The 22,255-nt window shown below is 42.9% G+C and overlaps 2 protein-coding genes across 2 annotated transcripts; both read left to right on the plus strand.

Moving 5' to 3' along the window:
• The first annotated feature begins 330 nt into the window (after window positions 1–330).
• Window positions 331–11,975, plus strand: Tp53i3 (tumor protein p53 inducible protein 3). The gene is given in 12 exon segments (XM_045149170.1): window positions 331–339; window positions 6,624–6,729; window positions 6,732–6,773; window positions 6,776–6,897; window positions 8,541–8,702; window positions 8,705–8,735; window positions 9,639–9,659; window positions 9,662–9,764; window positions 9,766–9,836; window positions 11,320–11,349; window positions 11,352–11,544; window positions 11,774–11,975. Coding segments are annotated over 12 exon segments (1,092 nt in total).
• Window positions 11,906–21,108, plus strand: Sf3b6 (splicing factor 3b subunit 6). Its single transcript, XM_004663753.2, has 4 exons — window positions 11,906–12,157; window positions 14,282–14,400; window positions 20,388–20,526; window positions 20,671–21,108. Exons 1-4 carry the CDS (start codon window positions 12,128–12,130, stop codon window positions 20,758–20,760), a joined length of 378 nt encoding a protein of 125 aa, XP_004663810.1. The 5' UTR covers window positions 11,906–12,127; the 3' UTR covers window positions 20,761–21,108.
• The last annotated feature ends 1,147 nt before the right edge of the window (window positions 21,109–22,255 follow it).

Genomic DNA, 22,255 nt, shown 5'->3' on the forward strand with positions numbered 1-22,255 from the left:
CCAGCAATAAACATGGTTGAGCATGTACTTCTAGGGAAATGAGATGAGTCCTTAGGATATATGCCTAGGAGTGCTGTAGCTGGGTCATATGGTAGATCAATTTTTAGCTGTTTTAGGAACCTCCACACTGATTTCCACAATGGCTGGACCAGATTGGATTCCCACCAGCATTGTAGAAGGGTTCCTCTTTTTCCACATCCCCGCCAACATTTATGATCATTTGTTTTCATGATGGTAGCCAATCTGACAGGAGTGAGATAGAATCTCAATGTAGTTTTAATCTGCATTTCCCTGATGACTAGTGATGCAGGACATTTTTTAGATGCGAATATGATGTTCGTATTTCTTCCTTTGAGAATGCTCTATTTAGCTCCATAGCCCATTTTTTGATTGGCTTGGGTCCTTATTATTTAACTTTTTGAGTTCTTTGTATATCCTAGATATTAAGCCTATATCAGATGTATAGCTGGCAAAGATTTTTTCCCATTCTGTAGGTTGCCTCTTTGCTTTTTTCACTGTGTCCTTTGCAGTGCAAACTCTTTGTAATTTCATGAGGTCCCAGTGATTAATCTGTGGTTTTATTGCCTGAGCAACTGGGGTTGTATTCAGAGACTTTGCCAAGACCAATATGTTGAAGGGTTTCCCCTACTTTTTCCTCTAGCAGTTTCAGAGTTTCAGGTCTGATGTTAAGGTGTTTAGTTCATTTGGACTTAATTCTTGTGCATGGAGAGAGAGAAGAATCCATTTTCATCCTTCTACAGATATATATCCAGTTTTCCCAACACCATTTGATGAAGAGGCTGTCTTTTCTCCAATGAGTATTTTTAGCATTTTTATCAAATATCAGGTGGCTATAGCTACCTGGACTTACATCTGGGTCCTCTATTCTGTTCCATCGATCTACATGTCTGTTTTTTTTTTTTTCCAGTACCATGCTGTTTTTGTTACTATGGCTCTGTAGTATAGGTTAAAATCAGGTATGGTGATACCACTAGCCTTATTTTTGTTACTCAGTATTATTTTAGATATTCGTGGTTTTTTTGTGATTCCAAATGAATTTTTGGATTTTTTCTATTTCCATGAAGAAAGTCTTTGGAATTTTGATAGGGATTGCATTAAATGTGTAGATTGATTTTGTTAAGATTGACATTTTCACAATATTGATTCTTCCAATCCAGGATCAAGGGATGTTTTTCCACTTTCTAGTGTCTTCTGCAATTTCTTGGTTGATAGTTTTAAAGTTCTCATTGTAGAGATTCTTTACTTCCTTGGTTAGGTTTATTCCAAGTACTTTTTTTATTTATTTATTGGATGCAATTGTGAATTCGAGTGATTCTCTGATTTCATGCTCTGTGCATTGGTTGTTAGTATATATGAAGGCTACTGATTTCTGTGTATTTATTTTGTATCCTGCTACATGGCTGTAGGTTTTTATCAGCTCTAACAATTTGCTGGTAGAGTCTTCAGGGTCCTTTATGTTTAGAATCATGTCATCTGCAAATAATGATAACTTGATCTCTTCCTTTCCAATTTGTATCCTTTTTATGTGTGACTCTTCCTTATTGCTATGGCTAAGACTTCCAGAACTATATAAATAAAAGTGGGGACAGTGGACACCTTTGTCTTGTTCCTGATTTTAGTAGAAAAACTTCCAGTTTTTCCACATTTAGTAATATGTTGGCTGTAGGCTTGTCATAAATAGCTTTTATTATATTGAGATATGTTCCTTCTATTCCCAGTCTCTGTAGGACTTTTATCATGAAGGGATGTTGGATTTTATCAAATGCTTTCTCTGCATCTAATGAGATGATCATGTGATTTTTGTCCTTCAACCCATTTACATAATGTATTACATTTATAGATTTGCGTATATTGAACCATCCCTGCATATCTGGGATAAACCCTACTTGGTCAGGGTGAATGATCTTTCTGATATATTCTTGTATTCTGTTTGCCAATATTTTGAGAATTTTTGCATCTATGTTCACGAGGGAGATTGGTCTGTAATTTTCTTTTTTTGTTCTATCTTTGCCTGGTTTTGGTATCAAGGTGATGCTGGCTTCATAGAAGGAATTTGATAGAATTCCTTCTTTTTCTATTTCCTGGAAAAGCTTAAGAAGAAATGGTGTTAGCTCTTTCTTGAAGGTCTGATAAAATTCAGCAGTGAATCCATCTGGGCCTGAGCTTTTTTTAGTTGGGAGATTATTGATAACTGTTTGGTTCTACATGCTTCATATAGGTCTATTTAAGTGATTAATCTCATCTTGATTTAATTTAGGTAGGTCATATAAATCAAGGAAAGCATCCATTTCTTTCAGATTTTCAAACTTTGTGGAGTATATGCTTTTATACTATGTCTCTATGATTTTTTGAATTTCTCTGAAATCTGTTGTGATGTTACCTTTTTCATGTCTAACTTTATTATTGTGTCTCTTCTCTTTCTTTTGGTCAGAATTGCTAAGGGCTTATCAATCTTTTTTATCCTTTCAAAGAACCAACTCTTTGCCGGGCGTGGTGGCGCATGCCTTTAATCCCAGCACTCGGGAGGCAGAGGTAGGAGGATCGCCATGAGTTCGAGGCCACCCTAAGACTCCATAATTAATTCCAGGTCAGCCTGGGCTAGAGTGAGACCCTACCTCAAAAAACCAAAAAATAAAAAATAAATAATAAATAATAACCAACTCTTTGTTTCATTCATTGTTTGGATATTTTTGTTGTTGTTGTTTATATTTCATTAATTTCTGCCCTAATCTTTATTATTTCTTCCTGTCTACTGATTTTTGGTTTGCCTCGTTCTTCTTTTTCCAAGGCTTTAAGGTGAAGCATTAGGTCGTTTACTTGCGACCTTTCTATTTTCTTAATATAGGCACTTAAAGCTATAAATTTACCTCTTAGGGCTGCCTTCATTGTGTCCCAGAGATTTTGGTATGTTATGTTCTCATTATCATTTGACTCTTTAAATTGTTTAATTTCCTTCTTGATTTCTTCATTGACCCATTCATCATTCAGTAGTGCATTGTTTAGTTTCCATGATTTTGTGTATGCTCTATAGCCTTTCTTGCTACTGATTTGTAGTTAAGTTCCATTGTGGTCAGGTAGAATGCAAGGAATTATTTCAATTTTCCTGAATTTGTTTAGATTTGCTTTGTGTCCTAATATGTGGTCTATTTTAGAGAATGTTCCATGTGCTGCTGAAAAGAATGTATATTCTGCAGCATTTGGATGAAATGTCCTGTATATATCTGTTAGGTCCATTCCTTCTATGACCTCATTTAGTCCAGATGCCTCTCTGTTTATTTTTTCCCGGGATGACCTGTCAATTGGTTAGAGTGGGGTGTTAAAGTCACCCACCACCACTGTGTTTGGTGTTATCTGTGACCTTAGTTCTAATAGTGTTTGTTTGATGAATTTGGGAGCCCCCATGTTAGATGCATATATGTTTAGGATTGTAATATCCTCCTGTTGGAGTGTGCCCTTAATCAATATAAAGTGACCACCCTTATCTTTCTTGACTAACGTTGGACTAAAGTCTACCTTGTCAGATATTAGGATAGCAACCCCTGCTTGTTATCTAGGCCCATTTGCTTGAAACATCGTTTTCCAACCTTTCACCCTAAGATAATGTCTATCCTTTGTAGAAAGTTTCTAGGAGACAACAAACTGTAGGATCCTGCTTTTTAACCCAGTCTGCAAACCTATGTCTTTTGGTTGGGGATTGAAGCCGTTGATATTAAGAGATATTATTGAAAGGTGTGTATTTATGTTTGCCTTTTTTTGTGTGTGTGATTCAGGTTCTACCTTTGCTCTCTTGTGTTAACTAGTATTTGAGTATTGCTTGTTTTTTCCAAGTTCCTTATATTTGTGCTTTTCCTTTTCTGCAGCATGGAGGATTCTTTCAAGTATTTTCTGTATAGCTGATTTTGTCTTCAAATATTCCTTTAACCTGGTTTTGTCATGGAATGTCCTTATTTGTCCGTCTATTGGAATGGATAGTTTTGCAGGATAAAGTAACCTTGGTTGACAGTTGTTATCTTTCAGAACTTGGAATACGTCACTCCAAGTCCTTCTGGCTTTTAAAGTTTGTGTTGAGTAATCTGCTGTAATCCTAATAGGCTTGCCTTTGTAGGTAACTTGATTTTTCTCTCTAACTGCTTTCAATATTTTTTCTTTGGTTTGTGTGTTTGGTAATTTGATTATAATATGGCGAAGAGAGGTTCTTTCCAGGTTTTGTGTGGCTGGGGTTCTAAAGGCTTCCTGTATCTGCATTGGCACCTCTTTCCCAATTTGGGAGAATTTTCTTCTATGATTTTGTTGAAGACGCCTACTATGCCTTTGGAGTGTAATTCTTCTCCTTCTACTATGCCTTTAATTCTTATATTTTATCTTTTCACACTGTCCCAAATATCTTGAAATTCCCATTCATAGTTTTCTTTCCCTTTGTTGGACTGTATTACATCTGCTACCTGGTCTTCTAGCTTAGATATTCTGTCCTCTCCTTCATCCATTCTACTGGTGAGATTTTCTATAGAGATTTTTTATTTATTAACTGTGTTCTTCTTTGCTAGTAATTCTGACTGGTTTTTCTTTATTATTTCTATTTCCTTATTTATGTCTTGTATTGCCTTCTTTATTTCATGAAATTGGTGTCCTGCATCTTCTTTGATTCCTTTGTTTTCCTCTTTAAGTTCCTCTTTGACTCCTTTGATTTGTTCTCTGACTTCTTTGAACATATTTACAATCATTCTTTTGAAATCTTTCTCCGGCATTTCCTCTAACTTGTTCTCACTGGAGGTCATTTCTGATGCATTAATACTTTTAGGCGGATATATGTTGTCTTGCTTTTTAGTATTTCTTGTGTTATTATGTATAGATTTTTTCATCTTGGATTAAGTTAATGCTTGGATTTTCTAGCTAGCTGGGTATTCTTAGCTGTATCAATTGATCTGATGTTATATATCTTCAGGGTAGGAGTTTAAGGTGTTAGGTGGGGCTCTTAAGACTTTCAGAGTTTCTATAAAGGTATTCCTACGGGTTGAGTTTGCCTGCTATGGGAGTATTCAAGTAGGCTGAGTGGAATATAATATAGGTAGATTCTAAAATTTAACTAAACACTGTACACATTCAATCAAAAATAGCACTGAGTATTTATGTAACAGTAGGTATTATAACAACCAGATCCTCTATCAACAAAGAGGTTAAGATTTCTGGTCTGTTGAGGGATCCAAGTCAGCTTGTGACCAAGTGAGACTCTTCCCTGGTGCAATCCCAGTTACCTTTTTGGATGATTTAGGTCTCAGTCAAGTTGCTGGCTGGGTTGTTGGGCTGCTGTTCTGATATCTGCAGCTAGGCACTGGCTTTTCCTGCAGGGCAAACTGAGCCTGGCAACTGTGGCCCTGCAGATCAGCACCCCCGCTGCTGGAACTGCTGCTGCTGAAGCTGCTGTGCTGCTGGATCCTTCGCTGCTGCTGCTAAAGCTGCCACTGCTGGACCTGCCACTGCTGCTTCTGAAGCTTCCTCTGCTAGAACTGCCACTGCTACCGCTGAAGCTGCTGATTTTGCTGCTGCTGGGGCCACTGTTGCTGGTTCTGGTGCCGCTGATATTGCTGCCAGACTCTTCTCCTGCTTGGGTCCTGCTGTCAGCTCAAGTTGGCGTGGCTGGTCTTGGGACTGCTGCTCTGTTCGCTGGAGCTGGGCACAGGCGGTTGGGGAGGGGACCGAGCTGCAGCTGCTCTAGTTCTCTCACTGTTCCATGTGTTCTTCTACCTGTGATCTGCTCCTCCATTGTTCACTGCTGCTCTCCCTTCATGTTTCTTGAGTTTGTGGAGAGCTCTGGTGTGAGTGGAAAATCCCCTCACCTGGCTTTTCCTGCGGCTCAAGCCGAGCCTGGCAGCTTTCAGGTGCGCTGCCGCCGCCACGGTCAGTGGACCTGCCAGGGCCACTTTTGCCAGCCTGTGCGGGTTCTGGATGCTCTGGATCTCTTCTACTTCTCTGCTGCCATTTCAATTTCCTATACACCTCGCTTTCTAGTAAAAGTGTCTATTTTGCTGATTTTTTTGGTCTTTTTCTCCCCTAGGCTGCTTTGGCTTGGTACCTACAAGGCCATCTTACCCAGAAGTCTGTTTTTGTTTTTTTGAGGTAGTGTCATGCTCTAGTCCAGTTGGCTTGAATTCACTATATAGCCACAAGGTGGCCTAGAGCTCATGGTGGGATTAAGGCATTTAAAAAAATTTTATTAGCCAGGCATGGTGGCACATGCCTTTATTACCAGCACGTGGGAGGCAGAGCTAGGAGGATCACCTTGAGTTCCAGGCCAACCTGAGACTACACAGTGAATTCCAGATAGGCCTGAGGTAGACCCTTCCTCTGGGGGGGGGGATTTTTTTGACATTTTCCATACATATAAACAATAATATGATCATAGTTCCTTCCCACCATTCTCCCTTCCCCTCCTCCACTGAACCCCTTCTTTCCAACTAGTCTCTCTTCTATTTAGATGTCATCATTTTCCCCCCTGAAATTATGCATTCTTGTGTGTGGCATCGGCCACTAGGATGTCATGAATACCATAGCCATGTTGACATAGATTTCTGATCAAGCTCACTACTTAGTGTGCCTCTCAGCAGAGACAGGGCCAGTATGTCCCACCTCCAGGAGCCAGCAGCATTTTGGGACTTGAAGCATCAGGGCATGTGGCAGAGCTGGGACCTGGCTGCCAAGGTCACTGGAAGATCAGGAATTCAGCATGGCTCTGCTGTCTGGTGGTGGCCGGGCTCAGATGTCAGCATACCTGAAGAGTTCCTCATGCCCATTCCTGAGGGACTGACCTTGTCCCAGGCTGCAGCTATCCCACAGACCTGGCTTACTGCCTTCCAGCTGTTACATTTCTTGGATGAGGAAGTCTCCTGCTCAATCCATACAGGATGGCTTAGCTCCCCAGTAAACCTCAAACCCTAGCAGTCCTCTAGGACATCCCATCCCTCCGCCATTCTACCCTGCAATGCCAATAATGTCATCGACCATGTTAGAGTGGCTTAATATGAAGGCTTGGAATCCATGGAAGGCTTAGAAAATGGCAACAATCATTAAGAAGTCCAGTTTTTGTAGCCTCTCTATTAATCTTCTTTGCAGTCTTGGACAAGGCATTTCCCTACTAAGAGGTTAGAAAATGGCCTGCATATTTCTTAACACACAGCCCAGCAGCAGCCTTGGCACTTCAAATCATGCTGAGCTTCTGTCTAGATCCAGTATGAGAAAAGTTGCAGGCTGAAGGTATAGATCATTGATAGGGTACTTGCCTAGCAGTTCATGGGCCTGGATTATATCCCCAGCACTGGATGAGGGAAAAAAGAATTAAAGCTGGAGATGGGGGGCTGGAGAGATGGCTTAGCAGTTAAAGCACATGTCTGCAAAGCCTAAGGACCCAGGTTCAATTCTTTAGGTCCCACATAAGTCAGATGCACATGGTGGTGCATATGTCTGGAGTTCGTTGGCAGTAGCTAGAGGCCCTGGCATGCCGATTCTCACTCTCTCTCTCCCCCACCCCTCTCTCTAATAAATAAATAAAATGTTTTTTTTTTTAAAAAAAATTTGGAGATGGGAAAAGCAGATGTGGGCAAGGGTGGCCATAGAAGGCTTTCAGGAACAGAGGCACATCAAGTTGCTCCAAGACAGAGTATCAGCCAAATGTGGTGGCGCACATCTTTAATCCCAGCACTTGGGAGGCAGAGGTAGGAGGAGTGCCATGAGTTCGAGGCCACCTGAAACTACATAGTGAATTCCAGGTCAGCCTAGGCTAGAGCGAGACCCTACCTTGAAAAATCAAAAAGAAGAGTATCCAGGTGAAGCCAGCTGCACCACTCAGAGGTGAAGGATGATTGGTGACATCTGGCAAAGACAAGGCTGCTCAGACTGTGCCAGGGCCTCTAGCCACTGCAAACTTTGAATGTCAGGCTGCCTAGAACAACAGGAAAGCCAACAAAGAAGCACTTTTTATTTTGAGAAAAAGCTCCAGCTAGGTATGATGGCACATACCTTTAATCCCAGCACTTAGGGGAGGGGCGGGGGCAGATCGCTGTGAGTTCGAGGCCACCCTGAGACTATAGTGAATTCCAGGTCAGCCTGGGCTAGAGTGAGACCTTGCCTCGAAGGAAAAAAAAAAAAAGAAAAGAAACAAAGAAAAAAGCTCCATTTGGGGAGAAGCTTATTCCCTATTTATGCTCCCTGAAGCAGTGAGACCCGCTGAGGCAGGTTCAGACTGAAGGACTAGCTTCAGGTGATGTCAATGCAAGTAGGGGTTATGCTTGTTTAATGTGTAAATCAAAGATGTGCATTTAGGTGTTAATTCCAAGGTAAAATGTAGGTAGCTAGTAATAACTCTGAAACTTGAATTTCCACATCATCAAAAGCAAAAGCACAAAAAAAATTAAATATACTTCCTTCACAGTGCTCAAGATTTGGTCTAAAGGGAACAGGTATTCCTGTAGTGGGACAGTAGAAATAATCGTTCTTGTGCTTTCTGTCATAGGACATGTGCAGGCTAGAGTGTGCTAATCTACGCAGGCTCAAGCGGTGTGGGCACAGCTGCCATCCAACTGGCTCGGATGGCTGGCGCTATTCCATTGCTCACGGCTGGCTCCCAGCACAAGCTTCAAGTGGCAGAAAAGCTTGGGGCAGCTGCTGGATTCAATTACAAAGAAGAGGATTTTTTTCTGAAGCAACACTGAAATTCACTAAAGGCAAACAACTCTTTCTACAGCTCAGCAGGTGTTAAAAAGATGATTAGATAAAATTCTTTGGCTGGACAGATGCCAGCGGACCCAAGTTCAATTTCCCAGAACCCATGTAAGCCAGATACACATGGTAGTGCGTGCATACGGACTTTGTTTCAGTGGCTAGAGGCCCTGGCACACCCATATTCTCTCTCTCTCTTTTTTTGGCTGTTCAAGGTAGGGTCTCGCTCTAGCTCAGACTGACCTGGAATTCATTATATAGTCTCAGGGTGGCCTTGAACTCATGGCAATCCACCTACCTCTGGCCTCCACAGTTGCCAAAGCAGTGGGTCAGTCTTGACGACTGAATGCTGTACAGCTACCCTGGCCAAATTCATGCATTCCGGTGTTTGACCACTGGAGACTGGCAGCCAGCATTTAGGTCTCAAGTGATTTCTATGTGCCTCCCTGAAACACAGCTGGACATGGAACTCAGGAACTTGTGCATACCAGGCAAGAGCCATACCACCTAACTACATCTTTAGTCTTCTGTGTGTATTGTTGTGACTGATGTAATTCATACATGCTTTAAAAACTGTGTCTGAGCCGGGCGTGGTGGCGCACGCCTTTAATCCCAGCACTTGGGAGGCAGAGGTAGGAGGATCGCCATGAGTTCGAGGCCACCCTGAGACTACATAGTGAATTCCAGGTCAGCCTGAGCCAGAGTGAGACCCTACCTCGAAAAACCAAAAAAAAAAAAAAAAAAAAAAACTGTGTCTGAGCCTTTTATCCCGGCACTCAGGAGGATCACTGTGAGTTTGCAGCCACCCCCAGACAACATAGTGAATTCCAGGTCAGCCTCCGCTAGAGCAAGTCCCTACCTCAAAAAACCAAAACTGACTAACTTCACCAATCTGTTTCTTCTGGAAGGTGCTGGAGTGAACCTTATTCTAGCTGCATAGGTGGATCCTATTGGGAAAAGAATGTGAACTGCCTGGTCCCTGATGGTAGCTGGGTTCTCTGTGGTCTGATAGAAGGAGCTGATGTCAGTGGGCCCGTTTTCAAAGCTACTTTTTAAACGAGGAAATCTGATCACTACTCTTCTGCGATCTAGGGACAAAAAAGTGAGTGAAGAATGAAAAGAAAATGATTACCAAGAAAACTGCTTCATTTATATTTTGCTCAGAAAGGAAACATTATCATAGCCTATGAGGGAACCTGCCACCTTGTGGATAAATAGGTAACTTGTTTTCAGAGAACTGATTCAGATTAGTCAACAGAAGCCTTCATCATAGCCAATATGTGTATATGTATATGTGTATATATGTATATGTATTATATATATGTGTATATACATATATATGTATATATCCAATGAACAGAATAAGCAAGTATTGATCCAATTAGGAAGCCTTTTTGAGGACAGCCTGCAACACAAAGGTTAGGAGAAGGCCTGGTGTGGTGGCTCATGCCTTTAATCCCAGCAGTTGGGAGGCTGAGGTAGGAGAATTTCTGTGAGTTCCAAGGCTAGAGTGAGAACCTGCTTCAAAATAACAAAAATAAAATAAAATAAACTAAAATAAAAAGGGGTGGGGAGGGCTGGAGAGATGGCTCAGTGGATACAGCACTTGCCTGCAAAGCCCAAGGACCTGGGTTTGACTCCCCAGTACCCACATAAAGCCAGATACACAAGGTGGTTCATGCATCTGAAGTTCGTTTGCAGTGGCTGAGGCCCTAGCATACCCATTCTCTCTCTGTGCCTCTTTTACTCGTGCTCTCTCAAATAAATAAATGATTAAAATAAGTTTTTAAAAGGGGGGTAGGGGGCTAGAGAGATGGCTTAGCGGTTAAAGCTTTTGCCTGCCCACGTAAGCCAGATGCACACGGGGGCGCATGCGTCTGGAGTTTGTTGACAGTGGCTAGAGGACCTGGAGCGCCCATTCTCTCTCTCTCTCCCTTTCTCTCTCTCTGCTTGCAAGAAAATAAATGAATTTTTAAAAGGGGGGTTGGGTAGGAATGGGGTTGTGGACTTTGCTTCGCAGAAGAATGCTAGGTCCTGAGTTCAGTCTCAGCATGGGGTGCTGAGGCAGTTTTTAACCTCTGACACCAGTATTCTACACCAGCCTTCAGTCTTTACTGTACAGAACCTCTTAGAAGTGTGCACCCACTTGTTAGAAGTCAAGGAGTGAACTTTTTCAGAGGCTTGGAGAGAGTTCAGGCTAAGCCAGATGGTTTGTGGTAGGTAGGTTATGGCCTTTTTTTTTTTAAAGTCAATGTTCTTTTAAAATTTTTTTAAAACTTTTATTTATTTGAGAAAGAGGTAGATCGAGAGAATGGGCGCTTCAGGGCCTCCGGCTGCTGCAAACGAACTACAAACATATGTGCCACCTTGTGCATCTGGCTTATATGGGTTATGGGGAATTGAACCTCCGTTCTTTGGCTTTGCAGGCAGGCACCTTAAACACTAATCCGTGTCTCCAGCCTATCCAGGCTGACCTGGAATTCACTATGTAGTCTCACGGTGACCTCGAACTCACGGTGATCCTACCTCTGCCTCCCGAGTGCTGGGATTAAAGCCGTGCCCCACCACGCCCGGCTTTCTTTTCTTTAGTACAAACGCTAGTGAAAGCTTTCATAGAGCAAACTACCCTACTTCTCCAAGGACCGATCCCCAACGCTTGGTGCCGATTCTGGATAGGGTTTACCCGGTGACCGAAATCCAAGAGGCCCACAAGTACATGGAGGCTAACAGGATCGTCTTAGAGGAGGTGGTGGCACGCATAGGACCTAGAGAAAACTTGGATTGGATTCAATTCCAGGGACGCCTTGTCAGTTGGTCGGTGTGAAGCTGGTCTAAGGAAATAAAAGACGAGATCGGAAGGGCAGCGTGCTCACTGTGGGGCGGGGACTAGGCATCAGCTGACACGCAACCTGAGGCCCCCGCCATGGATGGGAGTTCCGGTGCAGAATAAACCATGACACTGCAGTCAGACCCGTAGACTCAGCTCACCGCACTTCTGGACGGCCACGACTACTACCGCTCTCTCCTTGACTCCACCCGCTAGGACCCGCCCCTCCGGCCAAGTCCGTTCGACCGGGGCCCGCAGCCGGAACACATCCGGGTTTGAAGCCTGCATCCCGCCCTCTCCTGCCCGGAACACGGAAGCGCCTCGTCCTTCCGCCTTCCGGCCGGACACCAAACTCCAGCTAGTTTTGGCCCGGATGTTTGTGGAAAGTAAGGCTCGGCGTCCCCACGTCCTGGTTTAAGACAGTCACCTCCGGCGGCGCTTTAGCAGCTTCCGGCGCTACCTGTGTGTCCAGAGCCTGGCGGTTGACGCCGCTCGCTCTAGGCCGTCGGACTCCGGCTGTGATCCCAGGAATTCCGTGTGTGCTGCGGTGAAGCTCGTCAGCCCGCCAACATGGCGATGCAAGCGGCCAAGAGGGCGAATGTGAGTACCCGGCCTTCTGCGCCGAGATGGCCGGCCTCGTACCTCGGCTCTGCGGCATGGGGTCGGAGAGGTCTTGCGTCCTCTCTCCGCAAGTGGGAGAAGTCCAGAACTGCCCATCCTTTCGGGCGATTCTGTCCGGGACCCATCCTCAGGGATGGGCGCCTGGGGCGAGTTCTGAATCTCCTAGTGTCAGTGACAACATTAACTCTAGGCCTCCTCTGTCGCTTAACCTGCCTCTGGGACCTTGAATTAGACTCCTCCCCGTGTCTGAAAATCAGTAGCCTTGGGCCGGGCGTGGTGGCGCACGCCTTTAATCCCAGCACTGGGGAGGCAGAGGTAGGAGGATCACTGTGAGTTCGAGGCCACCGTGAGACTCTATAGTGAGTTCCAGGTCAGTCTGAGCTAGGGTGAGACCCTACCTCAAAAAAAATAAATAAATCAGTAGCCTTGGCTGGAGAGATGGCTTAGTGGTTAAGCGCTTGCCTGTGAAGCCTAAGGACCCCGGTTCGAGGCTCGATTCCCCAAAGCGGTTAAGCGCTTGCCTGTGAAGCCTAAGGACCCCGGTTCGAGGCTCGGTTCCCCAGGTCCCATGTTAGCCAGATGCACAAGGGGGCGCACGCGTCTGGAGTTCGTTTGCAGAGGCTGGAAGCCCTGGCGCGCCCATTCTCTCTCTCTCTCCCTCTATCTGTCTTTCTCTCTGTGTCTGTCGCTCTCAAATAAATAAATAAAAAATAAAAAAAATATTTAAAAAAAGGTGTGTGCCAACACATCTAGCTATTAAAAAAAAATTAAAAATCAGTAGCCCAAACGTGCCTTCCGTAAATAATGTTTCTCCTTCCTCCCTACCTCCTGCGTGGGTAAGGAAGAGTATACAGCCTAATTTAGAAAGTGATGATGGTAAGGTTTTAGGAGAGGATAATACGATCTTTTGTAGAGTGAGAAAGCAAATTTACTAGAGAATTGTCTGAGGGTGTTGTTTATAGAAATTTAGCTTTAAAACTAAAACTTTATTGTAATTATTTGTTTACCTTTTTTTTTTTTTACTACTGGTTTGAGGAAAGTGAATAAGTGTTTTATTCTTTCATTAATCAATACTTATCTTAAAGCCGGGCATGGTGGCACATGCCTTTAATCTCAGCACTTGGGATGCCGAAGTGGGAGGATTGCTGTGAGTTTGAGACCAGCCTGCGATTAGAGTGAGTTCCACATCACCCTGGGCTACCTTGAAAGATGAAAAATTATAAGAGTGAGGTACATATTTAGTCACCAGCTTAGAGAAAGAAGAGTATAAAGAGTGAAGAATATTCAGCAGGACAAGAAAAAAAAGTAATGAAGCCTTGTGAAATACTTTAATATGAAAGAAGATTAAGTTGGGCATGGTGGTCCATCCTTTTAATTCCAGCACTCTGGGAGGCAGAGGTAGGAAGATCTCTGTGAGTTCGAGGCCACCCAGAGACTCCATAGTGAATTCCAGGTCAGCCTGGGCTAGAGTGAGCCCCTACCTCGGGGAAAAAAAAAAAAAAAAAAAAAAAGACTGAGAAGCAATAGCAGGAAGCAAAAGGAAATCAAGTTTGTATAAGGGACAGCAGTGTCCAACTTGAACCCTGCAATTCAAAGAGGTTAGTAAGTAGGAGCACCTTCAGATTGTTGGGGTGGAATCTTAGGCTTGAGTATCAAACAAGTGAAGAATGAGTCAGTGAGCATATACTTCATTTTTAAAATATTTTACTTTATTTATTTATAAGAGAGAGAATAGGCACACCAGGGCCTCTAGCTAATACAAACTCCAGACACATGCCACTTTGTGCATCTGGCTTTATGTGGGTACTGGGGAATCAAACCCAGGTCTTTAGGCTTTTCAGGCAAGCGCCTTGACTTCTGAACCATTTCTCCAGCCCTAGATTTTATTTTCTGCATGGTTGACTGAAAAAGAAAAAAGCACAATAAAATAACAAGAAAATAGTTCTCCCTAACACCAGGCTCTGTTGTTTTCTGAAAGAGCATGCCCATTTCGGTAGTATCAGATTATACCAGTCCTTTTCTGGGTGTCTTGGTGGTGTGTATCACTGAGTTCTTCTTAACTGGAGCACTGCTGTATAATGACATACATCTTTCTCATTTTAGATTCGCCTTCCTCCTGAAGTAAATAGGATTCTGTATATAAGAAATTTGCCATACAAAATTACAGCTGAAGAAATGTATGATATATTTGGGAAATATGGACCTATTCGCCAAATCAGAGTGTAAGTTTTACTGAAATCTTTGAAATGTCATTTAGAGAAAATAATTCTGACAGCAAGAATACCCTGTGTGTTATGCATTGTTGTGTCTGAGACTACTAGTCTCACACAGTGTTTATTGATAAAAGCTTCTGCTCTTCTGCCTTAAATTGAACCTCTGTACTACACTGTACTATATTATTTTTAGTCACAGTATTTCTTTTTAAGAAGGTGCCTTTGGAGAGTTCTGAGGTTTGAGCCCAGGGCCTTGTGCATGCTAGTCAGGCACTCTACCTCCATGCTACATCCCCAGGCCATCCCCCCCCCCCCCCCGTTGTTTTTTTTTTTTTTTTTTTTTTTGAGATAGGGTCTTGCTGTAGCCCCAGCTGGCCTGGAATTTACTATGTAGTCTCAGGCTGGCCTTAAACTGTCAGTGATCCTCCCACCTCAGCCTCCCAAGTGCTGGGATTAAAGGCATGCGCCACCACACCTGGCTTTTTTTTTTTTTTTTTTGCGGGGGGGGGGGTGGGGGGGTGGGTCCAGGCAGGGTCTCACTCTAGCTCAGGCTGACCTGGAATTCACTATGTAGTCTCAAGGTGGCCTCAAACTCATGGCTGTCCTCCTACCTCTGCCTCCTGACTGCTGGGATTAAAAGTGTGCACCACTACGCCATGCTAGGCCCAATTTTTAAAAATTATTACTATTTTTTTCTTTTGCCTTCTGTATTTTTTTTTAACTTTTTTTTGTTTGTTTAGTTATTTGAGAGGGACAGACACAAAGAAAGAAGCAGAGAAAGGGAGAGGGAGAGAATGGGCCCATCAGGGCTTCCAGCCACTGCAAATGAACTCCAGACGCGTGCGCCCCCTTGTGCATCTGGCTAACGTGGGTCCTGGGGAATCAAGCCTCAAACCAAGGTCCTTAGGCTTCACAGGCAAGCGCTTAACTGCTAAGCCGTCTCTCCAGCCCTGCCCTCTATATTTCTTAATATGTTTTCTGAGCTGGACATAGTGTGGTGCATACCTATAACCCCAGCTCTTGAGAGGTAGAGAAGATCAGGAGTTGAAAGTTATCCTAAACTATTTAGCAAATTCCAGTCCAGCCTGGAGTACATGAGATCCTGTTTCACAAAAACACAACAAACTAACTTTATAATCTGAGGTGTCTTCCTGGCTTTTAGGGCCATGAGATCCTAAGGCCCACCCTTTGTTGTTTTAGTTTGGTTTGGCTTTTGGAAGTAGGGTCTCACTCTAGCCCAGGCTGACCTGGAATTCACTATGTAGTCTCATGATGGCCTCAAACTCAAGGAAATCCTTCTATCTCTGCCTCCTGAATGCTGGGATTAAAGGCATGCACCATCTGGCGCCCTTTGTTCTTCACATGGACACAGCATGATAAATTGACTGGATTGGTTGTTGGACCTGGTTCAAGTACTGAGCACTTGTAAGTCATGTGAAACTGGAAAGAATATTTAATGTATCTGAGCTTCAATTATGTATAAAATAGTCTTCCTAAGATACCTACCTCAAAAGACTTTTGAATCAGATTACAAAGATCTATGAAAACAGTTTATCATTGAGTCTCTTTCCAGTGTGCATTGGCCACCACTCTCCATAATCCCAATGTACATTCTCTGTTCAACTCTTGCTAGTTAATGCGTGGTTTATGCATGGTGTACTCATCTGCTTTTACTGGAAGCTCTGAGAGCCTCTGGGGCTGGTACCATGTTTTCTGCTTTGTGTTGACAGTATCTGCTTGTGGTAAGCACTCACGTGTGTAATGAACGAATAGAACTAGTGGTAGAATGTTAGACTAGCATACACAAGGCCTGAATTGAGTCCCCAGTAGGAGGGAGGGAGGAAGGGAGAGGGGAAGAGAGGGAAAGAGAAAAGAGTGTGGCTGTGATTAATTTATGAAGGCATTGTAAAATGTACTAATACTACTCAATTCAAAGGTGCTTTTGTGAATGAAGTTAGAGAATGTTGCAGAAGACCAAGTGGAAGAGCCTGCCATGTTGGAACATACTGCAGTCTCAGCCACTTGGGAGTCTTGGTGAGAAGAGTGCTTGCCTAGCATGTGTAAAGCCATGGGTTCAAATCCCAGCACTACGAAAGGAAAATCAAGAAGAGAAAACAAGTACTTAAGGAAGGACATCTGCAGACGACCACAGTAGCTTGGTGCTGGTGTGCTTCTAGGGCTTCTTCCTGGGTTTTTGTCACCAGCTCTCATTTTTGGCCCCTTCTCATCCTGTAGTTTTCAATGTCCCTTCCCTGATGAGCAAGTTTGGGGCACAGGAGTCTGGGTCAGATTTACAGATTGAGAAACATTTATTCTTCTGTTCCCTCATTGAGAGACGCTCTGTTGCCTGTATGGTACCTAGCACTAGGTGACTGTCTTACCCAGTACTGATTTTCTGGCATGGAATTTACATGCTAAAACCTTGCGAGCGCTTGCTAACCAGTATGATAGATAACCCTGTCTCTCTTGGAACAGGGATACTTAGTACTTGGTACTTTTAAAAGCCTTTCATTAAAGTGAAATAGGGTGATATAGTCTGGTGTCACTGTGTGACCTGAAACAACTGAAGCTAGAGACTGTGTTGTATGATGAGGGTTTTTTTCTTTTCCATCTTAATTTGGCATATTCAAAATGCATGCTTTTCAAATTCTATTATTTTTGTTTAGTTTTTCAAGGTAGGGTCTCACTGTAGCCCAGGTTGACCTGGAATTCACTACGTAGTCTCAGGGTGGCAATTCTCCTACCTCTGCTTCCCAGGTTAAAGGTGTGCACCACCACACCTGGCTTATTTATGTTTATTATTTGTTTATTTGACAAAGAAGCACAGAAGAGGATGGGCACAGTGAGGTCTCTACCCACTGCAAACAAACTCCAAATGCATGCACCACTTTGTGCATCTGGCTTAAGTGGGTCCTGGGGAACTGTACCTGGATTCTTTAGCTTTGCAGGCAAGCACTTTAACTGCTAAGCCATCTCTCTAGCCCTTTTTAAATTTTTTGTTGTTGTTGTTGTTTTTATTATTTATTTGAGAAAGAGGCAGATAGAGAGAAAATGGGCACTCCAGGGCCTCTAGGTGCTGTAAATGAACTTCAGACACATGCAGCATTTTGTATATCTGGCTTATGTGGGTCCTGTGGCTTCTCAGGCAAGCACCTTAACCTCTAAGCTATTGCTCCAGCCCACAGGGTTGTTTATTTTTGTTTTAGTTTTTGTTTTTTAATGCAGGAGAGACAGAGGGAGGATTGGTGTACCAGGGCCTCCAGACACATGTGCCATCTTGTGCACATGTGCATACCTACGTGCTTGCATCTCCTTGTGTATCTGGCTTATGTGCAACCTGGAGAGTTGAACATGGGTCCTTGGGTTTTGTAGGCAAGCACCTTAACCTGTCCAGCACCACATATGGTTTTTAAGTGATGTTAATAATTAGACTGGGACACTTGATAGAGTCTTTAAATTGAGATTAGAGACTTTGAATGTAGCTCAGTGAGAAAGAACACTTGCCTGCTATATGCAGGGCCTTGGGTTTGATCTCTAGCACTCAAAAATAAAGGGTTAAGATCTTTCCTTGTCATTCCTAAAAAGAAACAAGAGGAAGACAACTTTCTGAAGAATGAATATATAACAATAGGAGAAATAGATCTTTACCTTTCAGATACATATTAGCAATTGCAGTGTGTGGCTATAGGAGTAAAATGAGGGCCGGGCATGGTGGCACACTCCTTAAATCACAGCACTTGCAAGGCAGAGGTAGGAGGATCGCCATGAGTTTGAGGCCACCCTGAATTATAGGATCCCCTTTGAGCTGGGTGTGGTGAATACCTGTGATCCCAGCATTTGGAACACTCAGCCAGGGGACTATGAGTTTGAGACCAGGCTATACCACATATAGAGACTGGAGAAAAAGAGTAAAAAAATTACCCTTAAAGAACTTAAAATCAGCCGGGCATGGTGGTGCATGCCTTTAATCACAGCACTTGGGAGGTAGAGGTAGGAGGGTCACCATGAGTTCGAGGCCACTCTGGGACTCCATAGTGAATTCCAGGTCAGCCTGGGCTAGAGTGAGACCCTGCCTCGAAAAAACAAAAAATAAAAATAAAAAATGAAGGTATGAAAGTGAGCTGGCGACACTACATTTTCCAGATAGCCTTTTAATAAACGTGGAAGAAGCCAAGCCTGGTAGCTATCCTGGGCTGCATGGTAAGACTCAACTGGACTGGAGTGGGGGAGGAACAGCAGGTGTGGTGACTTAGACCTGTAATGCTAGCACTTGAAAAGCTACACTTGGAAGGTTGGAAGACTACCGTGAGTTCAAGGCCAACCTGGGCTACATAACAAATTCCTGGCACATCTGGGCCATAAAATGAGACCCTGTCTAAACAAAACAAAGTGAATATAGAAGCTATAACTCTTGACATTGGAGTATATCCTGTTTGACTATAAACAGTAATGGTTGACTTTTTCCACTTACCATTTATAATTCTGTCATCATTTTGGTAAGAACTCTTCCTTCCCTAACATACAAAACAGGTCTTTTGTGGATTTAATAAGCCTTAGTAAAATATTGCATAGAAATATTTATATCTTATGACATAGAGACTCTGTCTTTTAAGGATTCAAACTAGGGCTGGTGGGATGGCTTAGGAATTAAGGCATTTGCCTGCAAGGTTCAATTGCCCAGGACTCACATTAGCCAGATACACCAGGGGCGCACGCATCTAGCATTCATTTGCAGTGACTGGAGGCCCTGACACGCCCATTCTCTCTCTCTCCCTCTTCTCTGTCAAATAAGTTAATAAATATATTTAATAAAAATCAAACTAGCCAGACATGGTGGTATATACACTTTAATCCCAGCACTTGAGAGGCAGATGTAGGAGGATCACTGTGAGTTCGAGGCCAGCCTCTTGGAACTACAGAGTGAGTTCCAGGTCCACCTGGGCTGGAGTTACCTTACCTTGAAAAACCAAAAAGAAAGAAAGAAAAAAAATCATACTAGCTGGATGTGGTGCACACCTTTGATCCCAGCACTTGAGCAGCAGAGGTAGGAGGTTCACCATGAGTTTGAGGTCAGGCTGGGCAAGAGTGAGACCCTCCCTCAGGAGGGAAAATAAATAAAGAAAACCTCAAACTGCATGTTGGGCATGGTGATGCACATTTGTAATCCTAGCACTTGGTAGACTAGAGCAAGAGGATCCTGAATTCAAGGTCAGCCTGGGCTGCCAGTCTTTAAAAATTAAAATAAAAATGCAGCAACAAGTTGAGCATCTTTAATCAAAAAGTTATAAACTGGGGGTTGGAGAGATGGCTTAGCAGTTAAGGCACTTGCCTACAAAGCCTAATCTCATATTCAAATCTCCAGATCCCACCTTGGGTAGCCAGATGCAGTGTTGCAGGTGTGCAGTGTCACAGATGTGCACAAGGAGGCGCATGCATCTGGAGTTTGTTAACAGCTGAAAGTCCCGGCATGCCCATTCTCCCTCCCTCTCTCCCTTCCTCTCCCCTTCCCCTCTCCCTCCCCCCACTCACTCTCTGCCTCTTTCTCTCAAAATAGACAATAATAAAAAAGTTAAACTAGGATGAGGCAGAAAAGTAACTAGAAACAAAGGACTTCCCTTGCTAACTAACAAGCGTTTACTCCTCCTCAGTACTGTATTTTCTAGTTCCAGTCTGAAACGTTATTGCCTGGAGAAACAGGAAAGTCTACAATAATGAACAGAAAAGAGTGCTACTTTGCTACCAGTGCTTAAGTAGCTGTGTCTCAGTATTCTGAATGTAACAGTAGGTTCAAACTGTATTGTTTTGCTTAAAACAAAATTACCAAATTCAAAAAGTTATAAGCTTATCCAGTACATACATGATTATTTTCTCTGATGGCTTTCAGATTGATTTCATGGGTTCAGGATCCAGCACTGCGAGGTGGGGGATGTTCAAAGATAATTCCATTTTTTAAATTATCAATGTGTGAGTAAATATATATTTTAACTATTTTGTAGAGGAAATACACCTGAAACTAGAGGAACTGCCTATGTGGTCTATGAAGACATCTTTGATGCAAAGAATGCATGTGACCATCTGTCAGGATTCAACGTGTGTAACAGATACCTTGTGGTTTTGTATTACAATGCTAACAGGGTAAGTATAGTAAATTTTCAGAGCTGTACTGTGGTGGGACAAGTGTGCTGGGAATTTTCTCTCCTGGCTAGTGCCATTGATGAGATCCATTTAGGTATAGTTTGGTACAGTACCTGTTAACTTTGCTGCTTGTCACCTTTCCAGGCATTTCAAAAGATGGACACCAAGAAGAAGGAGGAACAGTTGAAGCTTCTCAAGGAAAAATATGGCATCAACACAGATCCACCAAAATAAGCTTCTGTATTTTCGTTCTGGACTAAAACCTACAAAGGCCCACTTACTTTCTTTTTTCTATTCTTTAAATGATACTGAATATTGTTTTGTTTTTTTTATTTTTAAGACAAAATGAATGACTTGCTTAAAGCCATGCACATTGGCTTATGCCATTAATCTCAACATTTGAGAGGCTGAGATAGGAGGATCAATGTGAATTTGAGACCATCCTAGGTCTATAGAGTGAGTTAGCCTGGGCTAGGGTGAAACCCTACATTGAGGAAAAAAAAAAAAGACAGGGAGAGACTTGCTTGAAACTCTCATACATACTAGAATATATTATGTTAATAAACTTGTAGCTTTTTGTAAGCCATGTCAGTGTTTTCTCTTCATCGTTCTACACTTTGATACCAAGAAGAAACAAAACAGGAAAGTACATTAAAGATTGTAGGTGAGCCTAGGGACTCTGAGCTTATTAAGAGCAGGAACTTGTAGACTTATCAATTACAGAATAATGAGCTTTTCATAACAACCCATGAGGTAGGCAGCTACATGTCACAGATGAGGAAATAGAACATCTTGGTGGAATTAATGCTTTCATACAAAACAAGTGCCAGGGGCTGGGGAGATGCTCAGTGGGTAAAGTGTTTACCATGCAAGCATGAGAACTTGAATTTGGATTGCTAGAACCCACATAAAAATGCCAGGCATAGTAGTGTGTATCTTTAATCCCAGCACAAGGAGGCAGAAATACGAAGATCCTTGGGACTTGCTGGTCAATCAGTGAGCTCCAGGTTCAGTGAGACCAAAGTGGAAAGCTATTAAGAAAGACCTGGTGTGCCTCCATGTGCACATACACGTATGAACATGCACACACACCACACACGTGTGCAAAAATACACAAACAAGGCCAGGCAAGGTGCTGGAGAGATGGCTCACTGATGAAGGGCACAGCCTAACAACCCAGGATTGATTCCCCAGTACCCACATAAAGCCAGATGCACAAAATGGCACATGCACCTGGAGTTTGCTCACAGTAGCTAGAGGCCCTGGCATGCCCATTCTCTGTCCCCTCTCTCTCTGCAAATATTTAAAAAGCCAAACAATACAACAGGTGATTGTACCATATATATGTATGTATGTATGTGTATATGTATGTATGTATGTGTGTGTGTGTGTGTGTGTGTGTGTGTGTGTGTGTGTGTATATATATAAATTTTTTTTTCTTTTTTTTACTTGAAATAGTCTTCCAGATGTGGTTGTACACACTTTAATCCCAGCACTTGGGAGGCCAAGGTAGGATCATCATAAGTTTGAGGCCACTGTGAGTGTATAGAGTGAATTCCAAGTTAGCCTAGGCTAGATAGAGCAAGACCCTACTTTGAAAGAACTAAGAAAGATAGAATAGTCTGTTGTCATTTTTATGCAGACTGAAATCTGAGAAATCACAGGCATTTAGACCAAGGAAAGTGAGGAAACAAGACATTCCAAAGGCAATACCCTCGGCTACTCTGGT

The sequence above is a fragment of the Jaculus jaculus genome, chromosome 5 (assembly GCF_020740685.1).
Source record: "Jaculus jaculus isolate mJacJac1 chromosome 5, mJacJac1.mat.Y.cur, whole genome shotgun sequence".
In the NCBI taxonomy this organism is placed as follows: domain Eukaryota; kingdom Metazoa; phylum Chordata; class Mammalia; order Rodentia; family Dipodidae; genus Jaculus; species Jaculus jaculus.

Bases quoted from the DNA above. Each gene is read 5' to 3' on its own strand.
- Sf3b6 (XM_004663753.2), top strand. From the start codon at position 12,128: ATGGCGATGCAAGCGGCCAAGAGGGCGAAT. The intron at 14,401-20,387 runs GTAAGTTTTACT...ACTATTTTGTAG, and splicing joins CCTATTCGCCAAATCAGAGT to AGGAAATACACCTGAAACTA. The intron at 20,527-20,670 runs GTAAGTATAGTA...TCACCTTTCCAG, and splicing joins TGTATTACAATGCTAACAGG to GCATTTCAAAAGATGGACAC.